The sequence below is a fragment of the Nyctibius grandis genome, chromosome 1, assembly GCF_013368605.1.
Source record: "Nyctibius grandis isolate bNycGra1 chromosome 1, bNycGra1.pri, whole genome shotgun sequence".
In the NCBI taxonomy this organism is placed as follows: domain Eukaryota; kingdom Metazoa; phylum Chordata; class Aves; order Nyctibiiformes; family Nyctibiidae; genus Nyctibius; species Nyctibius grandis.
The window spans coordinates 23,716,044-23,734,661 of NC_090658.1; the positions used below are offsets into that span (position 1 = coordinate 23,716,044).

The 18,618-nt window shown below is 36.0% G+C and overlaps 1 protein-coding gene across 1 annotated transcript in view; it reads left to right on the top strand.

Annotated features, from left to right (window-relative positions):
* The window catches only part of USH2A (usherin), a 419,339-nt gene that overhangs the window by 221,753 nt on the left and 178,968 nt on the right, over positions 1–18,618 (top strand). Inside the window, exons 35-36 of the mRNA XM_068406084.1 lie at positions 6,345–6,496; positions 10,427–10,589. Coding sequence (XP_068262185.1) covers positions 6,345–6,496; positions 10,427–10,589 — 315 coding nt within the window. The remainder of the gene's footprint in view (positions 1–6,344; positions 6,497–10,426; positions 10,590–18,618) is intronic.

The window sequence follows — 18,618 nt, forward strand, 5'->3', positions numbered from 1 at the left end:
CATCAGTGTGCCCAGGTGGCCAAGAAGGCCAACAGCATCCTGGCTTGTATCAGAAATAGTGTGGCTAGCAGGACTAAGAAAGTGATTGTCCCCCTGTACTCAGCACTGGTGAGGCTGCACCTCTAATACTGTGTTCAGTTTTGGGCTCGTCACTACATGAAAGACATTGAGGTGCTGAAGCGAGTCCAAAGAAGGGCAATGAAGCTGGTGAAGGGTCTTATGAGGAGCAGCTGAAGGAACTGCGGTTGTTTAGTCTGGAGAAAGGAGGCTCAGGGGAGACCTCACTTTCTACAACTACCTGAAAGGAGGTTGTAGCAAGGTGGATGTTGGTCTCTTCTCCCAAGTAACAACTGATAGGACAAGAGGAAACTGCCTCAAGTTGTGCCAGGGGAGGTTTAGATTGGACATTAGGAAAAAATTCTTCACTGAAAGGGTTGTCAAGCATTGGAACAGGCTGCCCAGGGAAGTGGTGGCGTCACCATCCCTGGAGGTATTTAAAAGACGTGTAGATGTGGTACTTAGGAATGTGGTTTAGTGGTGGACTTGGCAGTGTTAGGTTAATGGTTGGACTCAATGATCTTAAAGCTCCTTTCCAACCTAAATGATTCTATGAAATGCGATAAATATCTTGTTAGGAAAGCTGTGAATCTGAAACTGGATGAGCAACAGATATGGTAAGAATCAGGGGAGCTTTATAAAAGAAATTATATTCTTTTGTCCCTTGTCCATCCACGGAAACTGGAGGTTTCAACAGGCTCGATGACAACACTGTTCACCTCTATGCTGGTGTTTTGAACAATGCATTTAGGTAATTACCAAATTTGCCATATGGCCTGCTCCTCTGTAATCCCGAATACACCCTGTGTAGGCCTCCTATGTGTATTTCTCCCCTTTAAAAATATTCTCTGGTATTTTCACATCTTCTCACTATATGAAGTGCATAGAAGACTTTTCGCTTGGGACTGTTGTTTCTTGGTAATATGTGCATACCATGTATATTGCTGTTAGAGGGTTTTCCTTAAGGTCAGAACTCATGGAAGAGATTCAGTGAAGTTGGCTGCTGCCGTCCTGCCTTGCAGGGGAAGGCTGCTGCTTTTCACCTGTGAGCTCTTACTGAGCGGTTAAGAGCAGAAGAATTGCGCTCTCATGAGCATTTGGCAGCCGGGCATTAGAGGAGCAGGGACTTTGTTTTTTCACCATAACATGCTTACACTTGGACAATGGTCAAGAAGAGATATGCAAATTTTCTGTCACTTTTCTTCTCCGCTATTTTTTTGGGAGTTTCAAAAAGATCATATAACTAATAACACATTTTCCCATTCTCCTATTTCTTACTTTCCAATTTCCTATTGCCATCCCTTTCCTTATCTCATAAAAAGAATTAAAAAAAAAAAAAAAGAATAAGCTCTCAAACTTTTCTACTGAGCAACTGCTTAATGCGGAAAGGTTGCATTGTTCAATGACTTTTTGTTCATTCTCAGCATATTTTTTGGGCTGCCTAGTGGCCACATCATTTATAATCGCTTTCTGTGTCAGTATTTTAAAACTGTGCAAGAGACTGAGAAATGTCATAGTTGAGAAGACTGAAAAACGAGAAAGACCAGAAGAAGGGACTTTCCCTTAAGTTTTCTTACTTCAGCATTTTACTGGTGTATTCTCATAGTCAGAAGTTCTAATATAGCTTTTTTTTTTTGCAAAAAGATAGAAACTGTTTCCCACTTTTGACTTAGTTGGTTCAAACTTAGTGAGTTTTAGTCTACTAGGTGTAAGTAGTGCTTTTTGATATTACCAGACTTCTCTTTGTTTCAGGTGGAAACCTCAGAATTGCAAAGGTTTGTATATCACAAATTGTAAGCTCTTTAGTAGGTCCAAGGGGCCATTCCTTTATCTCCCTCCTCCTTTCTTCTGATACTGTGTGACAGAAGTTACTGTTTATTTCCATGGGTTGAGGAAGCTTAGTAGCTGTTGCTGATGTTGAATGGGTGTGTAGGCTGACTGGGGTTTGGACAGCATAGACGTTACTATGCTCTCTTGATATATATGGAGTCCAGCTGCTTGCCACCAATTAAAAAAAGTTAAGGGGGATTCATATGCTGCCCTTGAGGCCAAAGGTGGCAAATAGGATTACAGGTTATTTGGCTTCTTCATAAAGATCGTGCAATGGGGGGAGTCAAGCTTTGGGATAAGAGACCATCTAGAGGTCAAAGGCTAATGTTATCCAAACATGGATATTGAATTTCTGGGCTCAATTTTGGTGAATTAAGGCCAATTTACATTATTTTGTGAAAAATTTTCATTTCTTACAAAATGGGAAATGATGCACCTAATTCTTTGTTGAAAGTTGCTCCAGAAATGTAATTTATGTATCAAGTGTAGAAAAAGATATTTGGAAGATTATATGCTGAATATATTCGTAATATATCCATTTTCTTTTGTCTTATTTTCAAACCAACAATAAAATGGTTGATGGGACATGGCCCAGAGGTATGTCACTTTACAGCAGAACCCTCCTCTGTTTCTATCACATACATGTCACATGCAGATAGTTTAATATAAATAATACTGACCATTTAGCTGAGGGTAAGATATGGAGTGGCTTGTGAAATGACACATGGCATCAAATATTCTGTTTTGAGCATTTACTATTCTAGTGGCCTCAATGAAGAATCATGTTCTTCAGAACATATCCATTATAGTCTTGCCATATAGTTTGAGGTCTGCTGTTTTAAAATTCATTCACATAAAAAAGTAACCTTGTCTCTTTTCACCATTGAAAATTTTCCTTAGATGGTCACTTCTCAGAAACTTCACTTTACTTGTGTACAGGTCATAGATAAAATCAAGTTTTGATCTGGACTGTATCTTCCAAGGCTATATGGAATTTGTATGGGAAATATTAGGTATAGTAAAAACTGATTTATAAAATTATTCAGTGAACTAATCCAGTACTTGTTCCTACAAATCCTTTTGCTTGTGAGAGACTACTTGTGTTTGTAGTCAGTTAAACTGATGTAGTTAAAAGTACGTTTGCTTAAGATTTGACCTCTAGATTGTACCTTAAGAGTAAAATGCTTGTAGCACTTTAGATTCAAAACCTCTTTTCATCTTTAATGTCTGGAATATCATTGATAGATTATATGGCCTTACCTAGGGAGGGGAGAGGAGGAAGAAAAAGGGAAGAGTGTGTAACTTGCTTCAGTTTAAGCTTAATTTGCATTGTTTGGTTTCTTTTCAAAGGTGAAACATAATTGTACTATAGTCAATAGAGATTTTGTCTTCAGTGAAAACAAGATTTAATCTAGCTACCTAGACTTAATAATTGTGAATAAACTGCATCTTTTCATGGTGACCATGTGTCGATCACAAAGCCTTGTAAATCACAAAAATGTGCTATACTCTTCAATATTTCATGGATGGTAAACTTCAGGAATGTCTAGCAAGTCTTGAGAAGTAAGTAAACTTTGGGCCAACTTTGAACTTTTTCTCAGTATGCTTTGGAAACATATACTGGTGAAATAGAGAGGCTAAGTTATTTATCCCTGGTTAAAAAGAATTATTGCCTAATTTAGAAAAATGGCTTCACATCTCAAAGTCAGACTACTAGCTCTTTTATCCTGAAATGTACTTTTTTTCCTTTCTTTTCATTCTGTAATTTTCTCCATCAGAGCCGTATAATGCAAAGGCAAAAGTAAAATCAAGAGATAATGTATCAGCTTATTAGAGACGATTGTTCTCTGACAGTACTGGGAGGACTAACAAAAGTTCAGTTTTGGCCAGCAAGATGCTTCTCAGAGTGTAGATGATGCACAGTGCTGTGGTTGCAGGAACACTTTAAAATAATGGTCTGGTTAAATAATACTGAATTACAGTGGGGATCCCATAGAGGTACATATGACACCCACATTAATATCAAATGATATCATTATGATTCATGCTGTTACCATAAATATCAAAGGAATTAATAACAATTAGTCTGTTACTTTAAAGGGTTAGTGCGACTGGTATAGGTACTTAAAGTACTTCAATGGGGTCTTTTTCCCCTGTAAAACACATCTTTAAACCAGCATTCACATTTAGGAATGCCCTTATCAGTCCGTATTTAAGTGTGTTTCCTCTGAGATAAATATAATTTTTTTTTATATATGTATATAATTTCTTTATTTAATGTAGGGCAAATATCAGCCATTAACAGTTTACAAGCAAACAGACGTGGAACCCCAAGGGATTTTTGCTTTAGGAAGCCTGTCAAATGCGGTAGGATTGATAGTGTGAGATTTACCAGGGCTTCCACACGCACATCTCTGCTGCCTACTTAAGTTTAGCTTCTTGCTTTTCTAGAAGAGAAAAAAATCGAGGAGTCTGTGAATCACTTCACCATACTCAGCTCTGCATTGCTTTAGCATATAAATCTTTTGAAGTATAACTCCTCAAAGCTCAGCTGAAACAGTTGTGTATACACTTTTATTTACAAAGCATTTCTCCATTCAGTAAAGGGGAAAATCTCAATTTCAAACAGAATCTTCCTCGATGTAGTTTCAAACAATTCAGTTTTAAGGTGTTGAGGTTTAACCCCATCCAGCAACTAAGGCCCCCACAGCCTCTTGCCCACTCCCCCCCGGTGGGATGCGGGAGAGAATCGGAGGGTAAAAGGGAGAAAACTCGTGGGTTGAGATAAAGGCAGTTTAATAGGTAAAGCAAAAGCCATGGACACAAGCAAAGCAAAACAAGGAATTCTTTCACTACTCCCCATGGGCAGGCAGATGTTCAGCCATCTCCAGGAAAGCAGGACTCCATCACGCATAACAGTTACTTGGGAAGACAAATGCCATAACTCCAAACGCCCCCCCTTTCCTCCTTCTTCCCCCAGCTTTATATGCTGAGCATGATGTCATATGGTATGGAATATCCCTTTGGTCAGTTGGGGTCACCTGTCCCAGCTGTGTCCCCTCCCAACTCCTTGTATACCCTGCTTGTGGGGTGGTGTGAGAAGCAGAAAAGGCCTTGGCTCTGTGCAAGTACTGCTCAGCAATAACGACAACATCCCTGTGTTATCAACACTGTTTCCAGCACAAATCCAAACCATGGCCCCATACCAGCTGCTATGAAGAAAATTAACTCTGTCCCAGCCCAAACGAGCACACAAAGGAAGGAAAGCTGAACTGAGCTATATTTTTACAATACAAATATGTTTTCTATAATGGGAAGATTAGTTGGCATCATCTGAACTGAACTCCCTTCTAAAGAATCCTATAGCTTTGCATTTATTGGTCTTAATATTTCCCACTTAAATAGCTTTTAAAAAAAGGAGAATATTCAGAAGTGAGAAAGATGGAGGAATGGCCCTGTGAACAAGGATTCCTTTGCAAGCTCAGCTGCAAAAGTCTAAGCAAATCTGTAAAATTCAGCCTTTAGTTTATTAAATTCAAAACACTGTGTATGTATAGTCTGTATGGGATTCATGTTATCCCATCATGCACCTTTGGAAGAACAGAGATTTAGATTTCCTTATGAGATAAGCAATCAATCACCTGCAATTTTTGAGCTAATATTAGCCAATTACACCAGAAGGACCATTCTCTTCTCTATATAAAAGTCTCGCTAATGTTTGTTTTGAGTTTGCAAACATGTTTTCTTTCTTTAAATGGAACAGGTAAGGAACCATTTACTTGAGGACTTTTCCTACAGCATACTGAGAAGAAAACAGCAATCCATACTATTTTGTGGTTTTGTTTAGAAAAGTGGGTAAAACTGTTTTCAAAAAAAAAAAAGAATTAATGAAGTATCTAATTTGTTGGCAAAATGCAGAAAATCTGAGATAATTATCAACAAGAATGAGTATCAATAAGGTGTTTTGTGTGACAACATTATTTGTTACCGCTTTATTGTAGTTATAGCACTGGCCTGAGTTGTCCTTCAATATTTTAATTATATTGTAGATCACTACTTTGTTCTAAATCTAAATTGTTAAAATGTGAGAAGATTTTGTGTGTCTTTCCAGTTCTTGTTTCGATAGACATATTGCAGAGAGGGCTGTGAAACAGAATTGCCTCAGTTTTCCTGATTCCAAGGGGATGTTAGCTGCTATTCAGAAACAAGTTTGTTAAGGGGTAATCTTTGGAACTGTGTAATTGTTTTCAAAAGATGCGATCCACTTGCAAGATTTTCAACAGTTAAAAACGGGAGAGTCTGTTTCTTCTAAGTGCTACATACACAGTCCTGCTAAACACCTGTTTAACTGTAAACTATTTGAAATACTACTACTACCACCCTAGTGTCTATAGCATTAGTTTTCTTCTAAACTCTGTAGCTCTTTAGATATTGAGTGTTATTACATTGTTTTATAGGTGTTATTACTAGCTATGGATTGTATATGGATGGTGTCCTGATGCAAAATTCATCACAGCTAAGTTGTTATGCTTATGGACTGGCTCCTTGGAGTCTGCATTCCTTCAGAGTCCAGGCATGTACTGCAAAAGGTTGTGCTTTGGGTCCGTTGGTGAGTACCTTAATTTGCATTCTGGGAGTGTAATAAATGTCAGATGGCAGTGAATATTGGAGTAAATGGTGATGATTCACTCTGGTCAGTACTAACCCATCTGGCAAAATGTGACATTTAAAAAAAAACCCTGTTTAAGAGCTGCTAAAGATTTGATAGGTCATTGTTAGGCACCGTTCCAAAGTAGAACATAGGTAGAGTGAAGAAAGGTAAAATTTGAGGCTGAAACACACATTATTGAAATTAAATAGAGTTAATATATTTGAAAGGTGCAGATGTGCTTTAGCCAGATTTATAAGGACGTATATAAAGAAAGAGTTACTGTTCCAATAATGAGCAAATTTCTAGCTGCCTGATTGAAAGGACTGAAGTTAATTTGAGAATTGCAGAAGCCAGAAGTGTCAGGGAAAATATGGTGATTCGTAAATATCTCTTGAATGCAAATATGTGATTGAAATATTATACTGGACATATTTTAACAGTCTTGTACAATACCCCATTTTTTTGGGATTTCAGAATACAAGAATATTAAATTTGACATGTGAAAAACAAGCCTTCTGAGGCTTTTTCATTTTGTTAAAGGTTTTTAGACGTATAACTGAACGGAAAAATCCAGTATTATTTCATAGTCCTGTAGCTGATGAAAAACTGGAATAATATATACTATGCTTGGTTTTGTTTTCAAGCATAGCTGAGAAAGAAACCTGTGTTAATTCTGAGATTTTATTTTTTGTTTAATTCAGCTTTATGTGTGCATGTTTAATTTTGCTAACAAGAAAAGGAAGAAAAAAAGAAAAAAGGAAGATTTGGGAGTTTTTCACGTCGTTCTGTTTGTTTTTCCATCATAATTTATAATATCATTATATTGTGCTCTGGAAAGAAATTCCAGGTTTTATTTTTAGGATATAATTCATTAGTCACATTTCCAATATTCTTTCCAAGATTACTTTCTTTCAAATGCTGGTAACATCATCTATGTGTAGAAGATGACTAGACTTTATAACCATTAAGCATTTTATAGCTTGCTCTCCTTTGAAGGATATTTACTCTTAAAAGCTTGAATGGCTTATTGCCAGTTTTTCTTGTACGTTTTTTACAACTTCCCATATACCCCAAAAGCAAACCTTGTTTTAAGGTATTCGATGTGCAATAACCTACTCCATTGTGTTAGTAGTGATGTTTAAGACAAGTCGTCACCAGACTTAGCATACAGATGAAATATGTATGTTTTCAGTACTTCTGTCCTATCAAATGTGCATCAAAAGGACAGAACAGAAGGGCAGTAGTTAGGGTTTTAAAAAATATTTTTAGTAGCCTTTTTTCACATCTCCACTGAACTGCAGTCTAGTAACTTGACTTTTGAAACAATTCAAAGTAGGGTCGCTGTAGCTGATACTCATCTGCATCCCATGATCGGTACACAAACTGTTTTCCAAAGCCAGTGATCCGTCTCTAATCACAGGAACTGAAGTACAACATCTTTATTTAGGCTCACCTAAGTGCTGCCAGGAAGTTAAAGCACTGCATCTTCATTTGACTTTTTGAAAGATTTTTATATCAATTACAGACTAAATCCAAGACTTAACAAAAAAAGAAAACTCAAATGTTTTGCTCTCCTCTAAATAGTATGGGAAACATCTCCCAGCAGTAAACTGATATGCTTCCAGCTATTTTCGTTGCTGATCTTGTGCTTAATGTGCCCTAATCGATGAATGAATGCTATGTGACTATCTGAAATATGGGATTTCTCCAGTTTATGTTTCTGAAGGTGGCTCTGAAGATCTTAATCAGTTATGACAGCATTAGCAGTTACTGTGTTTCAATAACTTTTTTATTTGGGTTAGATAGTTTTTGTTTAAGTTTTTTTTTTTTTTCAGTGACTATGATTTATTTTCAAGTGAGATGCAAATTGGTAACATATAAATTAAAAAATGCTAAATTTCAATTTCTTTCTAGTAAAGCCAAGATATTGCTTTTGTGTCTGTTCTAATTGGGTTTTGTTGCTTAAAAAAAATAAAAATATGGATTATCAAGAAATAGTGTAACCTCGAATAGATTGTTTAGAGGAATTCAGGAGATTTGAAATCCTACTAGTTTTGAAATTTGTTAGCTCTTGTAAATATAGATAAATGGAAATGGTCAATACTGAATATTTGTCATCTCAACCCACTGCTATTAAACTTAAATTTCAGGTTTTTAGCTTATGTGTATGCTAGTACTTTCTTTAAACTTAGATGGGTGACACTGTTCTCCCAATGTCATTATTATTCCTGTCCTATGATGTAGTGTTACTTATATGATAGCAGAGTATTTTTTATTAAATTATTAATAAACAACTGAAAATATCATAGAATCGTGTATAAAGTAATGTTTAGAAAAAGAAATATGAAACAGGTTGTCTGTGCCATATGTTTATATACAGAATGTACATTTTTACACAAAATATTATTTTCAAAGTACACTGCAGAGGTGTAGCTGCACAGGATACTACATGTACTGATTCTAAACAGTGTTTCAATATTTTTCATACTGAAAAGAATAGTAGGTTATAAAGAAAAGGCTTTGTACTACTGTAAGGATTTTCTGAGAAGCAGTCACAGGCTAAAGGCACAATACAGCTTTTGCAACTGTTCAGGATGTGGTACAGATTGCTACAAATTCATAGTTTTAAGAATATCTTAATTCTTTTCAGTAGAAAAATAGTTGATATTCATTTCTCCCTGTTTCTGGTGTGGTGAGACTGGAGTATACTTGCATTTAGCAGCACAACTTTACAGGAAATTATTTTAGTTTAGAAAACACAGTTTAGTCAAATTCTTCCATAAGAATGTTTTTGACTGAAATATCCAAATAATCAATGTGGCACTGATCCAATAAATCCGTGTTTATCTTTAAGCATGTGCTTTATCCTGTAGACTTTACTGAAACTGCTCACCTATTTTAAATGCAATAGAGTGTATGAATATAGAAGCACATGTAGAGATATTGATGCACATCAAAGGTATAGCCTGGTACTTGTAAACAATAAGCTTCCATTTTACATGCTAAAAAGTAAAACATTTATGTTTCAAGGACAGAGAAAGTGTGTTTGGTTATTTTGATGACAGAGCAGGTGAGGCAGATTAAAAATAGCGTTTATCAGCACTGCCATGAACTTGCAGCTGAGAGGCACTTAGAAAGGTGTGAAACCATCTTATACCTTAGAAAACACCAAATAAGTAATGTATGAGAAACAAACATGTTGCCATATATAACGTAAAGATAAATTATTTTGTTCCATAGCACTGAATTTTTACTACAAGATGTGAAATGTAAACAATATATTTCTATAATATTGAATGAGTATTTATTAGTATAAAAAAAACTTTCATACTTATTACATTTTCCAGCTATCTTATCATATTCTGTTTTCTCTTAAAGTTCTACTTTTTATTGCAACTTTAATTTGTTAGGTGAAAGTAGAAGTTAATTCAGGGAGCAACCAATATTCCACAAAGGATATTTTTTCCCTATCAAATATCTATAGTAATTTACTACAGCGTTTAAATGCATGTTCCTTACAGGTGTCTTTTAAAATGTAGAAACTCAAAAACCTGTGGTCTTCTATTGCTGCTTCGTCCCCTAATGCTAAGCTGAGATCATTCATCCACATGAGGTGCAACAGTGTTTTCAAGAAATTAATCTTTCATTCTTTTCCAGTATTTATTTCTTGTTCCTTACAGGGGTTGCTGTGCAAAGTACGTTAGTTGCTGGACAGCTTCAATTAAATGTAGGTGAAAGGAAACTAAAATGCTTAAAAATTAGGACACCTGCAGTGTTAGTTACTTTTTGTCCTAAAGATATAACTTTTCTTAAAATTTTGCATTTCACATTCCTTGTCTGTTTCTAAACTATGGCAAAAAACCCCTATCTCATGGCTGAACGTTACAGGCAGAAGCTCGGACCATGGAGGGTCCCCCTGAGGGAACAGTTGATGTATTTGCTACTGTTGATGGGTCCAAAGAAGTTCAATTAAAATGGCTTGCCCCAAATAAACCTAATGGAAAATTGACCTACACAGTCCTTGTCACTGGTCTCTTCTATGCTGATCAAGGTATGCTTTTACCTTTATAATAAGACTAATGATAGCATTGATGTTCCATTTCAATTTTTAAAAAAACTCCTTTAGCACTAAATTTTTCTGCTTTTTTTACCACTCCATTGATTATTTTAGAATTATCAATTTTATTCTTAAAGAACTGCTGCTTTGATTTATGGTGCTTTACATTTGTACAAACACATAAACTGGCAAATAAAGATAAGCCCTCTGCACTCATTTAGTCCCTAGATATACACATGGAGTCTTATCTCACAACCTTCACTCAGATAAGGAAGCTATAGTCAGAAAATTTCAGTTGGTTTGCTTATATAAGTAGGAGACATTCATGAGAGCTGTTCGTAATATGGTTGATTGTGGGTATATTTGAAATTAATATAAGTTGCGGTAAAGAAGTAAGGCTTACAAACAGCCAGCTACCTAAAAAAGTGTGCAATGAAATCAGATAATTATTCATAAAAAGAAGAAAGGAAAAGAAAAATGGCTCTTTATTTCCATATAACAGACTCACCATACGATACAAAAGCCTGAAAAGTAACAGTTATCTGCTAAACCTTATTGTATCATGGGCTGCTGTTTTGTTTCCACTGGTTTATGTTGTGAGTTGTTTCTTTTTTTTTCTTGTGTCTTTTAAACCTAAACATAGCAATGTGGTCTTGGGTGAAAATGTTGCTAAATTGAAGAAGTAGAGTTAGACAGTGATGTTGCCCTTGCATAAAAGACTATACAAGGCACTAAAGAATGTAAATGGTCATTTTTTCCAAATGTATTACACAAAGTGTGTATTTTTCAGTTGTAAGAAAGATGCTGTGTACTCTAATTATTACAAAAATGTAAAATACTTGGGCAGTGAATAAAAATGAATGTTCACAAAATGCATGTGAGCATTTAATATGTCAATTTGAGCTATTAAGCATGCTCTAAGGTATAATAAATAATAAAATATTGTACACAAATAATGTTTATGAATTATACCTAACAATGTTGTCATTAATTTTTAGTGCACTTTAAATAGCATGATTGACATCGGGCAATTATAACAATGTTTTCTTGTGAGTATAATACAAAATTGTAGTTGAAAATAATGTTTGGATGACATTTAATCCTTCTATGTACTGTACGCAAATTTAATCAGTACTGTAAATGTAGTAACAGATAGAGAATTGAATCACTGATGGCTTCATAACTTGCCTTTTTTTTCTGCTCAGAATGAGAACGATATGTTGTTTCCAGTATCGGTGCTAAAGAGAACATACACGCTGCAATTGCTGTCCTCTATGAAGCAGTATATAAATGAAGTTGTTTGTGTGCTGTTTGGAGAAACACATTCATTGAAGAGTGTAATGTGTGGTAGGCAGTCTCAGCTGACCCCTCACAAAGGCTGTTGTGTCCCTTTTTTATGCAATGAAGTCTTTGATGTATTCTGCTGTGAAGCACTTGTAAGATTATGAGGAGAAGGAGTGATGATCAATTTGAAAAAAAGGAGCAACATTTTGGCTGGACCTGTGACAGCACAGCCATTTCCGCCAAGGCAGCAGGGTGAATAATGCAAAAGCCATATTCCCCTTGTGTTTAATCTTGCATTGTTTTTGCAGAGAAAATTTCTGCTTGCTTTCTAAGTCATGTCATCCTCGGTTGTCATCGCGTCTCTCAAACCATCAAAATGGTATTAAATGTTGCAAAGCTGTGCAGCTAGAGAACTTTCAAAAGTCAGAACCCATTTGCAGAGCAGCCCTTGTAGAAAATGTATTCTGTTCTCGGCAGAATTTTCCTTCAGTTCTTTCCACTGAGAAGTTTACTGATTTCTCCCAGTGGAATCTGCTGGAATTTATCGGTTCATGGTTGGCAGTCACAGATTAAGGTAAATGTCGATCCGTAATGACCCTCTACATGTTAGTATTGCAGTAAAGCTGGGCTTTTATGTCAAAGATATCGGAGAGGGAGCTATTACACATGACAGGGGTGATCAAGGGACTCCAGACCAAGGCAAGCATTATTAAATATTGACTAGTTCTGTGATTTATGTAGAGCTGGAGGAAAAAAGTGACTTTTTAACCATTATATATTCTTCAGCAACGAAAACCAGCCATTTATCTCCTGCTGGTAATAAAGAACAGAGTGCCTGCATATTTTAGTGGAGGGAAAACCTGGCCTTATAAATGAGATGGACTCTTTCATGATAACATTTCAGTTTGCTAATTGCCAAAAGCAAAACAGGCAAATTGGAAGCAATTATAAGAGTTGACTTAAAGAGGCTGCTATGTTAGTTCAACTCAGGAGAGCCAGGTGGTGGTGAAAGAATCATTAGGGAATGGAACCCAGAAAATTTCATTACGTTTGTTCACTGTTGCTGAAACTTTGCTTTGCAATGCTAAATAAATAAAGAGTGTATCCCCCCAGAAGTCAGAGCTCTAGCAATTGACATTTATGCTGGCTGGTTTGGGGGTGTGCAGGAAGGAAATTAAGCATTAATTCATCAAACTTATATAAGACATCATCTGTTCACTAGATTTACACAAAGCTTTTTGAATTGTCTGATGGCTAATGAGTATTTTCTTGACATAATGAACAACTGTATTTCATCAGCGTCTGTTAAAGAGGCAGGGATTAAAAGGTAAAAATTGGAGGTGGAATTCACCTAGAAGGGCTGCATTATAAACATCAAAATAGTTGCACCCATCACTTGAACTGGTGGCCCACTGAGCAGTACATTAAGCTGTCAGTTTGGGAAACTTGGGAAACAGGTTTTAGATCTTGGATCTGAAATGTCGCGTAAGTGAATAGGTTTTGAAGATAATTGCCTAACAAGAGTTTGTTGCAGTGACCGCACTGATATTTTTGGAATTTCTCTGTATACAGCTCTCAGTTGAAAAATCTTTATTTAAATTCATTATTATAAATAAAATGTCAAGCTTCTGGTAGGAATATGAGTCTTTAACAGACAAACATATAATTTCCAAACAGTGCAGTCACCTTCTCTTATTAAGAAGTTTAACTATGTTCTGTTGCAAAGCACTTCAAAGATTACTAGATGTCAAAATAATGTCTATTATGAAGGAAGGGGAGATGGGGGAGACTTTGCTTCACTGTCTGTCTGTCTGAGTCATTTCAGCCATGACCTGTTTTTATTTGAAAGTAGGGTTACTCAATTACATAATGCCAAGAACTGCTTAAAAATAGCCCATCAGATATAAAGAGTATTATGAAAAAAATTTCACAGATTTTGGCAACACTTCGATACAAATGTAGTATTTATTTACTTTACTTAGTTAGATATCTGTTTCTAAATGAAGTAGAATTAGAGAGAATTGAAGCTAAAGAAACCTGAATAAATATTTAAGCGTGTCCGGGCATATTGCAGAGGTATCTATAATTTGATAATGTGGGGGTTATTTTGTTTGATCAAAGAGTTGGATTCATTATATCAATATCTTTTTCATCTGTAACTTAACAACATAGGACCTGAAAGGTCTACATTCGAACCTGGCATATCTCCGTGGCGTTTTTTTCTTTTTTTTTTTAAGAAAGAGATGTTACACGTCAGAAGGATGCACTCGTGAGATAGATGCACGCTTTCTGAAGCGCAGAAATCCTTCTGCATAAGTATAGCCCCTGTACAGGGCAAAGGATACCACTATGAGAGCGAGCGATTTTTTTCGAGTGCATGTTGTATTTCTGTATTTTTACACCGCCACCCCTAATGTATGTTGTGAAACTCTGCTTGATGTGTTGTTACCTTATCAGTGGCCTACTATAGCATATGGTATGTTGCGATAGCAGGTTGATGACATGGAAAGTGTTTAAACAACATGTAACTTAACACTTTCTCTGTCATGAACTTGTTATTCCAACACTTTAGAGACACCAGTTGATCTAATGCTGAATACCGTATAGATGTCCCCAGGCTTAGCTCCTTTTTTGTCCTGTTCCAAATCTTTCAAATTTCACATATGTATGTCTCTATCTGACTGTCTTAATATTTTATATACACTGTTTTTCCACCAAATGGGTCTGCCATTCATTGTATTTGTTTAAGATGTCTTATAACTTTCCATCCAGCTGTTTTTACAAATATGCATACCTCATAGGAATTAAAGTGAACAGCCTGAGAGCTTATTGGTTATTTCCTTGTTATAATAAGTCGTATTTAATTCTAGACTGTTTTCTAGTGGGGCCGGGTCATCTTAAATATTTTACAAAAGATTTAAAGTTGTTGTGGGTTTTTTTTGGGGTGGGGAATATTTATCCTCTTACAGTGAAAACAACAATACATCAGTAAAGACTACATTGTAATACATAAAAGCAAGAGAGAATGTTCTAATTGTACAGACTTCTTAAAATTCCTGACTTTAGAATCCAATATAAATGTTTCTTAATGCATGTCCTGGATTTTCATTGCTGTTTAGTTCTGATACTGCCGATGATAATTATTTTTGGATTTTTAGATACTAGCATGGCAAGGTCTTGGTAAATACTGTGCGCCTAGTCAACGTTTATCAATAGCCAAATTGGAAGAGAAGGAAATACTATCATAAACTGATTTAAAAGCCCACCGTGGAATTGCAAGTGTGAAATGTAGATCAGCAGGACATAGTCTGGATTTTCTGTGAATAGAGGAGGATATAGATAATGGATTTTTCCATAGTTTGACCATACTTTAACAATGTATGCAAGAGGAATATCTGTTTCAATTAGCCTTCATTTTCTAGTTCAACTGTTTATTTTTCTGACAATCTTTCTCTTTGAAAGGACTTGTTAAGATACAGGAAGGAGCTTACCAGATCACAAGCAGCTTTTCTCTCTTTAAGAGGAGCTAAAGTTCTTGTTATTATCTGATACACTTCCAGTTCTCAGAGGACTTGAGGTGGAAACAAAGGTGACAGAGTCAGGCTTATTTTCCTCAAGTAGTTTCCTCATTCAGCCCTATTTACTCTCAGGGTGGTTTAGATTAAGTACAGGGTCATTTTTAATTGCATCTGGATATCTCAAGTTAAGTTCTAGTACAGGTAGAATCAGATATTACCTCTTTTCCAGAGGAGTGAGTTGGAGGAAATTCTTATCTTCCTACCTGTGTCAGATGACTGCATTAGCACAAAATGAATCCAAATCTGCAGTCCCCTGGATGTTGTGATGCATTTGAATGCAAGTTTTACATAAAGAGAATCCTTAGTTAACTATATGTCCTTAGGCTTCACAGCACGAAGTTGCAGGGTCATACTTGGAACTCGTTGCTCCTGAATGTAGCAATCAATGTACTTTTTTTTCAGTTTGTTTTTTTTTTGGTGTTTTTTTTTGTTTTGTTTTGTTTTTTACTTTTTGTAACTTCTGTTGTTGATGTATCATCCAAGGTTCTTACTTTTCAGCAATGTAGTTCATCTGGTATTTTTGTAAAGGGAAAATTATTCATTTGGTAACTCTGCTTATTTGGAGATACTGTACAGAAAGCTTCCTTGCAGCCTACTTATTCTCTTGGCCAACAGAAGAATTCTGACAACAGAATGTAGCATTTTCTGGTAAAATTAAAAAAAAAAAAAAAGATGGCCCAAGGAATGTAGAGATCCTTGACCTTAAAAGAAGAGTAAAGTTTTCAAAAGGAATGTCAATCTGAGAAATTGTGGTGATATTAATGATATTGATAATTTACCAGTTACCTTTGTAATATATAAAGAAATATTTAATATTTAATCCGTTTCAGTTTGTTGCACTGCTATGATGTTGCACAGTGTGGGTTAGTAAGGTACCTTAGTGCCTTAATGTTACTAAAGCTAAGGACCCTGAAGCTGCTGAGGCAGTGTTTTCCAGAGCCTCTCTGGAATTATTTTCTGCTATAGTTCTCATGCTGTTATTCTTGGATTATTTTTCTCATGGCCTTGCACCTGCAAACCTCAATAGTGTTGTTACAGCAGATCTTTATGGGAACAGCTATGATGGTGTGAGAATTGCCTCTCCTCACCAGGTCTTTACCTCTCAAAACCTAGTTCACAACAAAGTTGATAAGAATAATTTAATGCTTGGTAAGTATTATTCATTAATATATGTACGCAGATGTTTAGTGACCAATCAGTGTACAGCACTTGCACCATGTTAACATGTTCCCTGCAGCACAAATAGCATCATAAATGGGAACAATCAACAGGGAGTTTGAGCAGTTCCCCATGGAAAGTATATAGTGGTAGAGGGACAGCATGACAAAAATCATTATCCTCACCGTGAGCAACAGCATTGGCTTATACATCATTGCCACCTGCTGCACCAGGGAGACACCCTCCCCACTCCCAAAGAAAGATGCTTTTGTGGGAGCCCTTAGCTGCTTTTCCACATCAGCCATTAAGGAGATTTTTCATATTTCATCCCCTTCCTCCCTCATTTTGTCTATCTCCTTAGTTTTAGCTACAGACCTCACTAATAAAGCTCACTAGTCCTAAAGATGTTTGAGGGGGGAAAAAAAAGGGATGCGTGATCCGTTTTCAAATAGTCATGTTTAATCTGTTTACTAGAGCAGGACTTAGGGGTATTTTGGCACTGAGTAATGTGCCATTTAAAGTTTGCTTTGCATGGCTAGAAAACTCATAGTTTTGCGTGCACTTTAGGTTGATTATTGGGTAACGTTTAGTCAAGCTTCAGTAGATTTTGAACAGCTTCACAATACACCATCCACTAGCATGATTTCCTTCAGCACCAGATATGCTTTGCTTTTCTATTCCTTGGTACCGGTGTCTCAGGGGAAAGCAAAATGAAAGCAGTCTCTCTCTAATTTCTACATTGGACTGTTTCTTTGGCAAAAACTCTAGCATCAGACTGCAGATAGTGTTTTAATTGAACTTCTTCATCTATCATCTGTTCACATAGTTATGTTTTTGTCACACATACACTGGTCTGTTTCTGTATCGTACAGTGTAATTTATTGGCTTTTATGTTCTAAAGCAGATACGTAAGACTGAACCCCATTTCTGTGAGGAACGTATTATCAGTTCTTACAGGCTGAAATTCCTAGCGACTGCCAATAGCAGGATAGTCTATGAGACCATGCCTGCTCCCTTGGAATAGCCTGGGGAATAATAGCAATCTTCTGGAGATGGCCCTGGTAAACAGTATTGAGTAAAAGGGAATTTGCCAATCAGTTCTCCTATGAAAACAATATTTTAGTTAATGAATGTCTTTTAGAGTTTTTAACCCACATGAAGGCTGAGGAGGCTACATTGACAGTGCTTATGTATCTATGGTAAATCTTAAATGCAAAAATACAATTTATGACATTGGACACAAAATTATTACTGTCAACAATGTAAATACATGACCCAAACAAAATATATATAATCTGACTAGAGTTTCTGCAGGTGACAAGATTGCACTTGGATACTTGTATGTGTTGGTGTCAAACAAGTATGCTTCTCTTTAGAGACTAATGTAAAACCTATCTGTTTTCTCAGGTAGAGAAAGGATGATGAAAATCGGGATTTGACAAGCTTTGATGAAGTTTTTATTTGAACTGTATAAAAGCGATCAAATTAGATTTTGACAATGTAACTTTCTAGAGTTATGCCAGAAAGATCAAGATATTATGATAGGTCATCCTTTCATGTGCAGTTGATATGGCTGTTTATGTTACTCTACATGTTTTTGCCCTGAATAGGCTGGAGGGAGCTACTCTATAAGTAAGTACAACAAACATTCACCTGAGTGATGCTGTGGTTCTTTCAATCTACAAGTGCATCATTTATGATGCCTCATGTAAGGTGACTGGAAAAGCCAAAAGAATGTCTTATGTCAAATAAAAATCCTAGATCAAGTATAGAGCTTCATTCCTTCCAAAATATTACAGCTAAGTATAATGGCATTTGACCGTATTGACATTTTTTTATATGACTTCTTTTGGCTAACTCAGCATTCTGAAAAAATAAATAGTGTTCTCCCTTTGTGATTGAAAGGGTTAAATAGTACCAATTCATTACCACTCACAAAAGGATTTATTTTGTTCTCATAAATCAGTTTTATTCCACATTTTTATTATTCCCTTGGGTCAGCT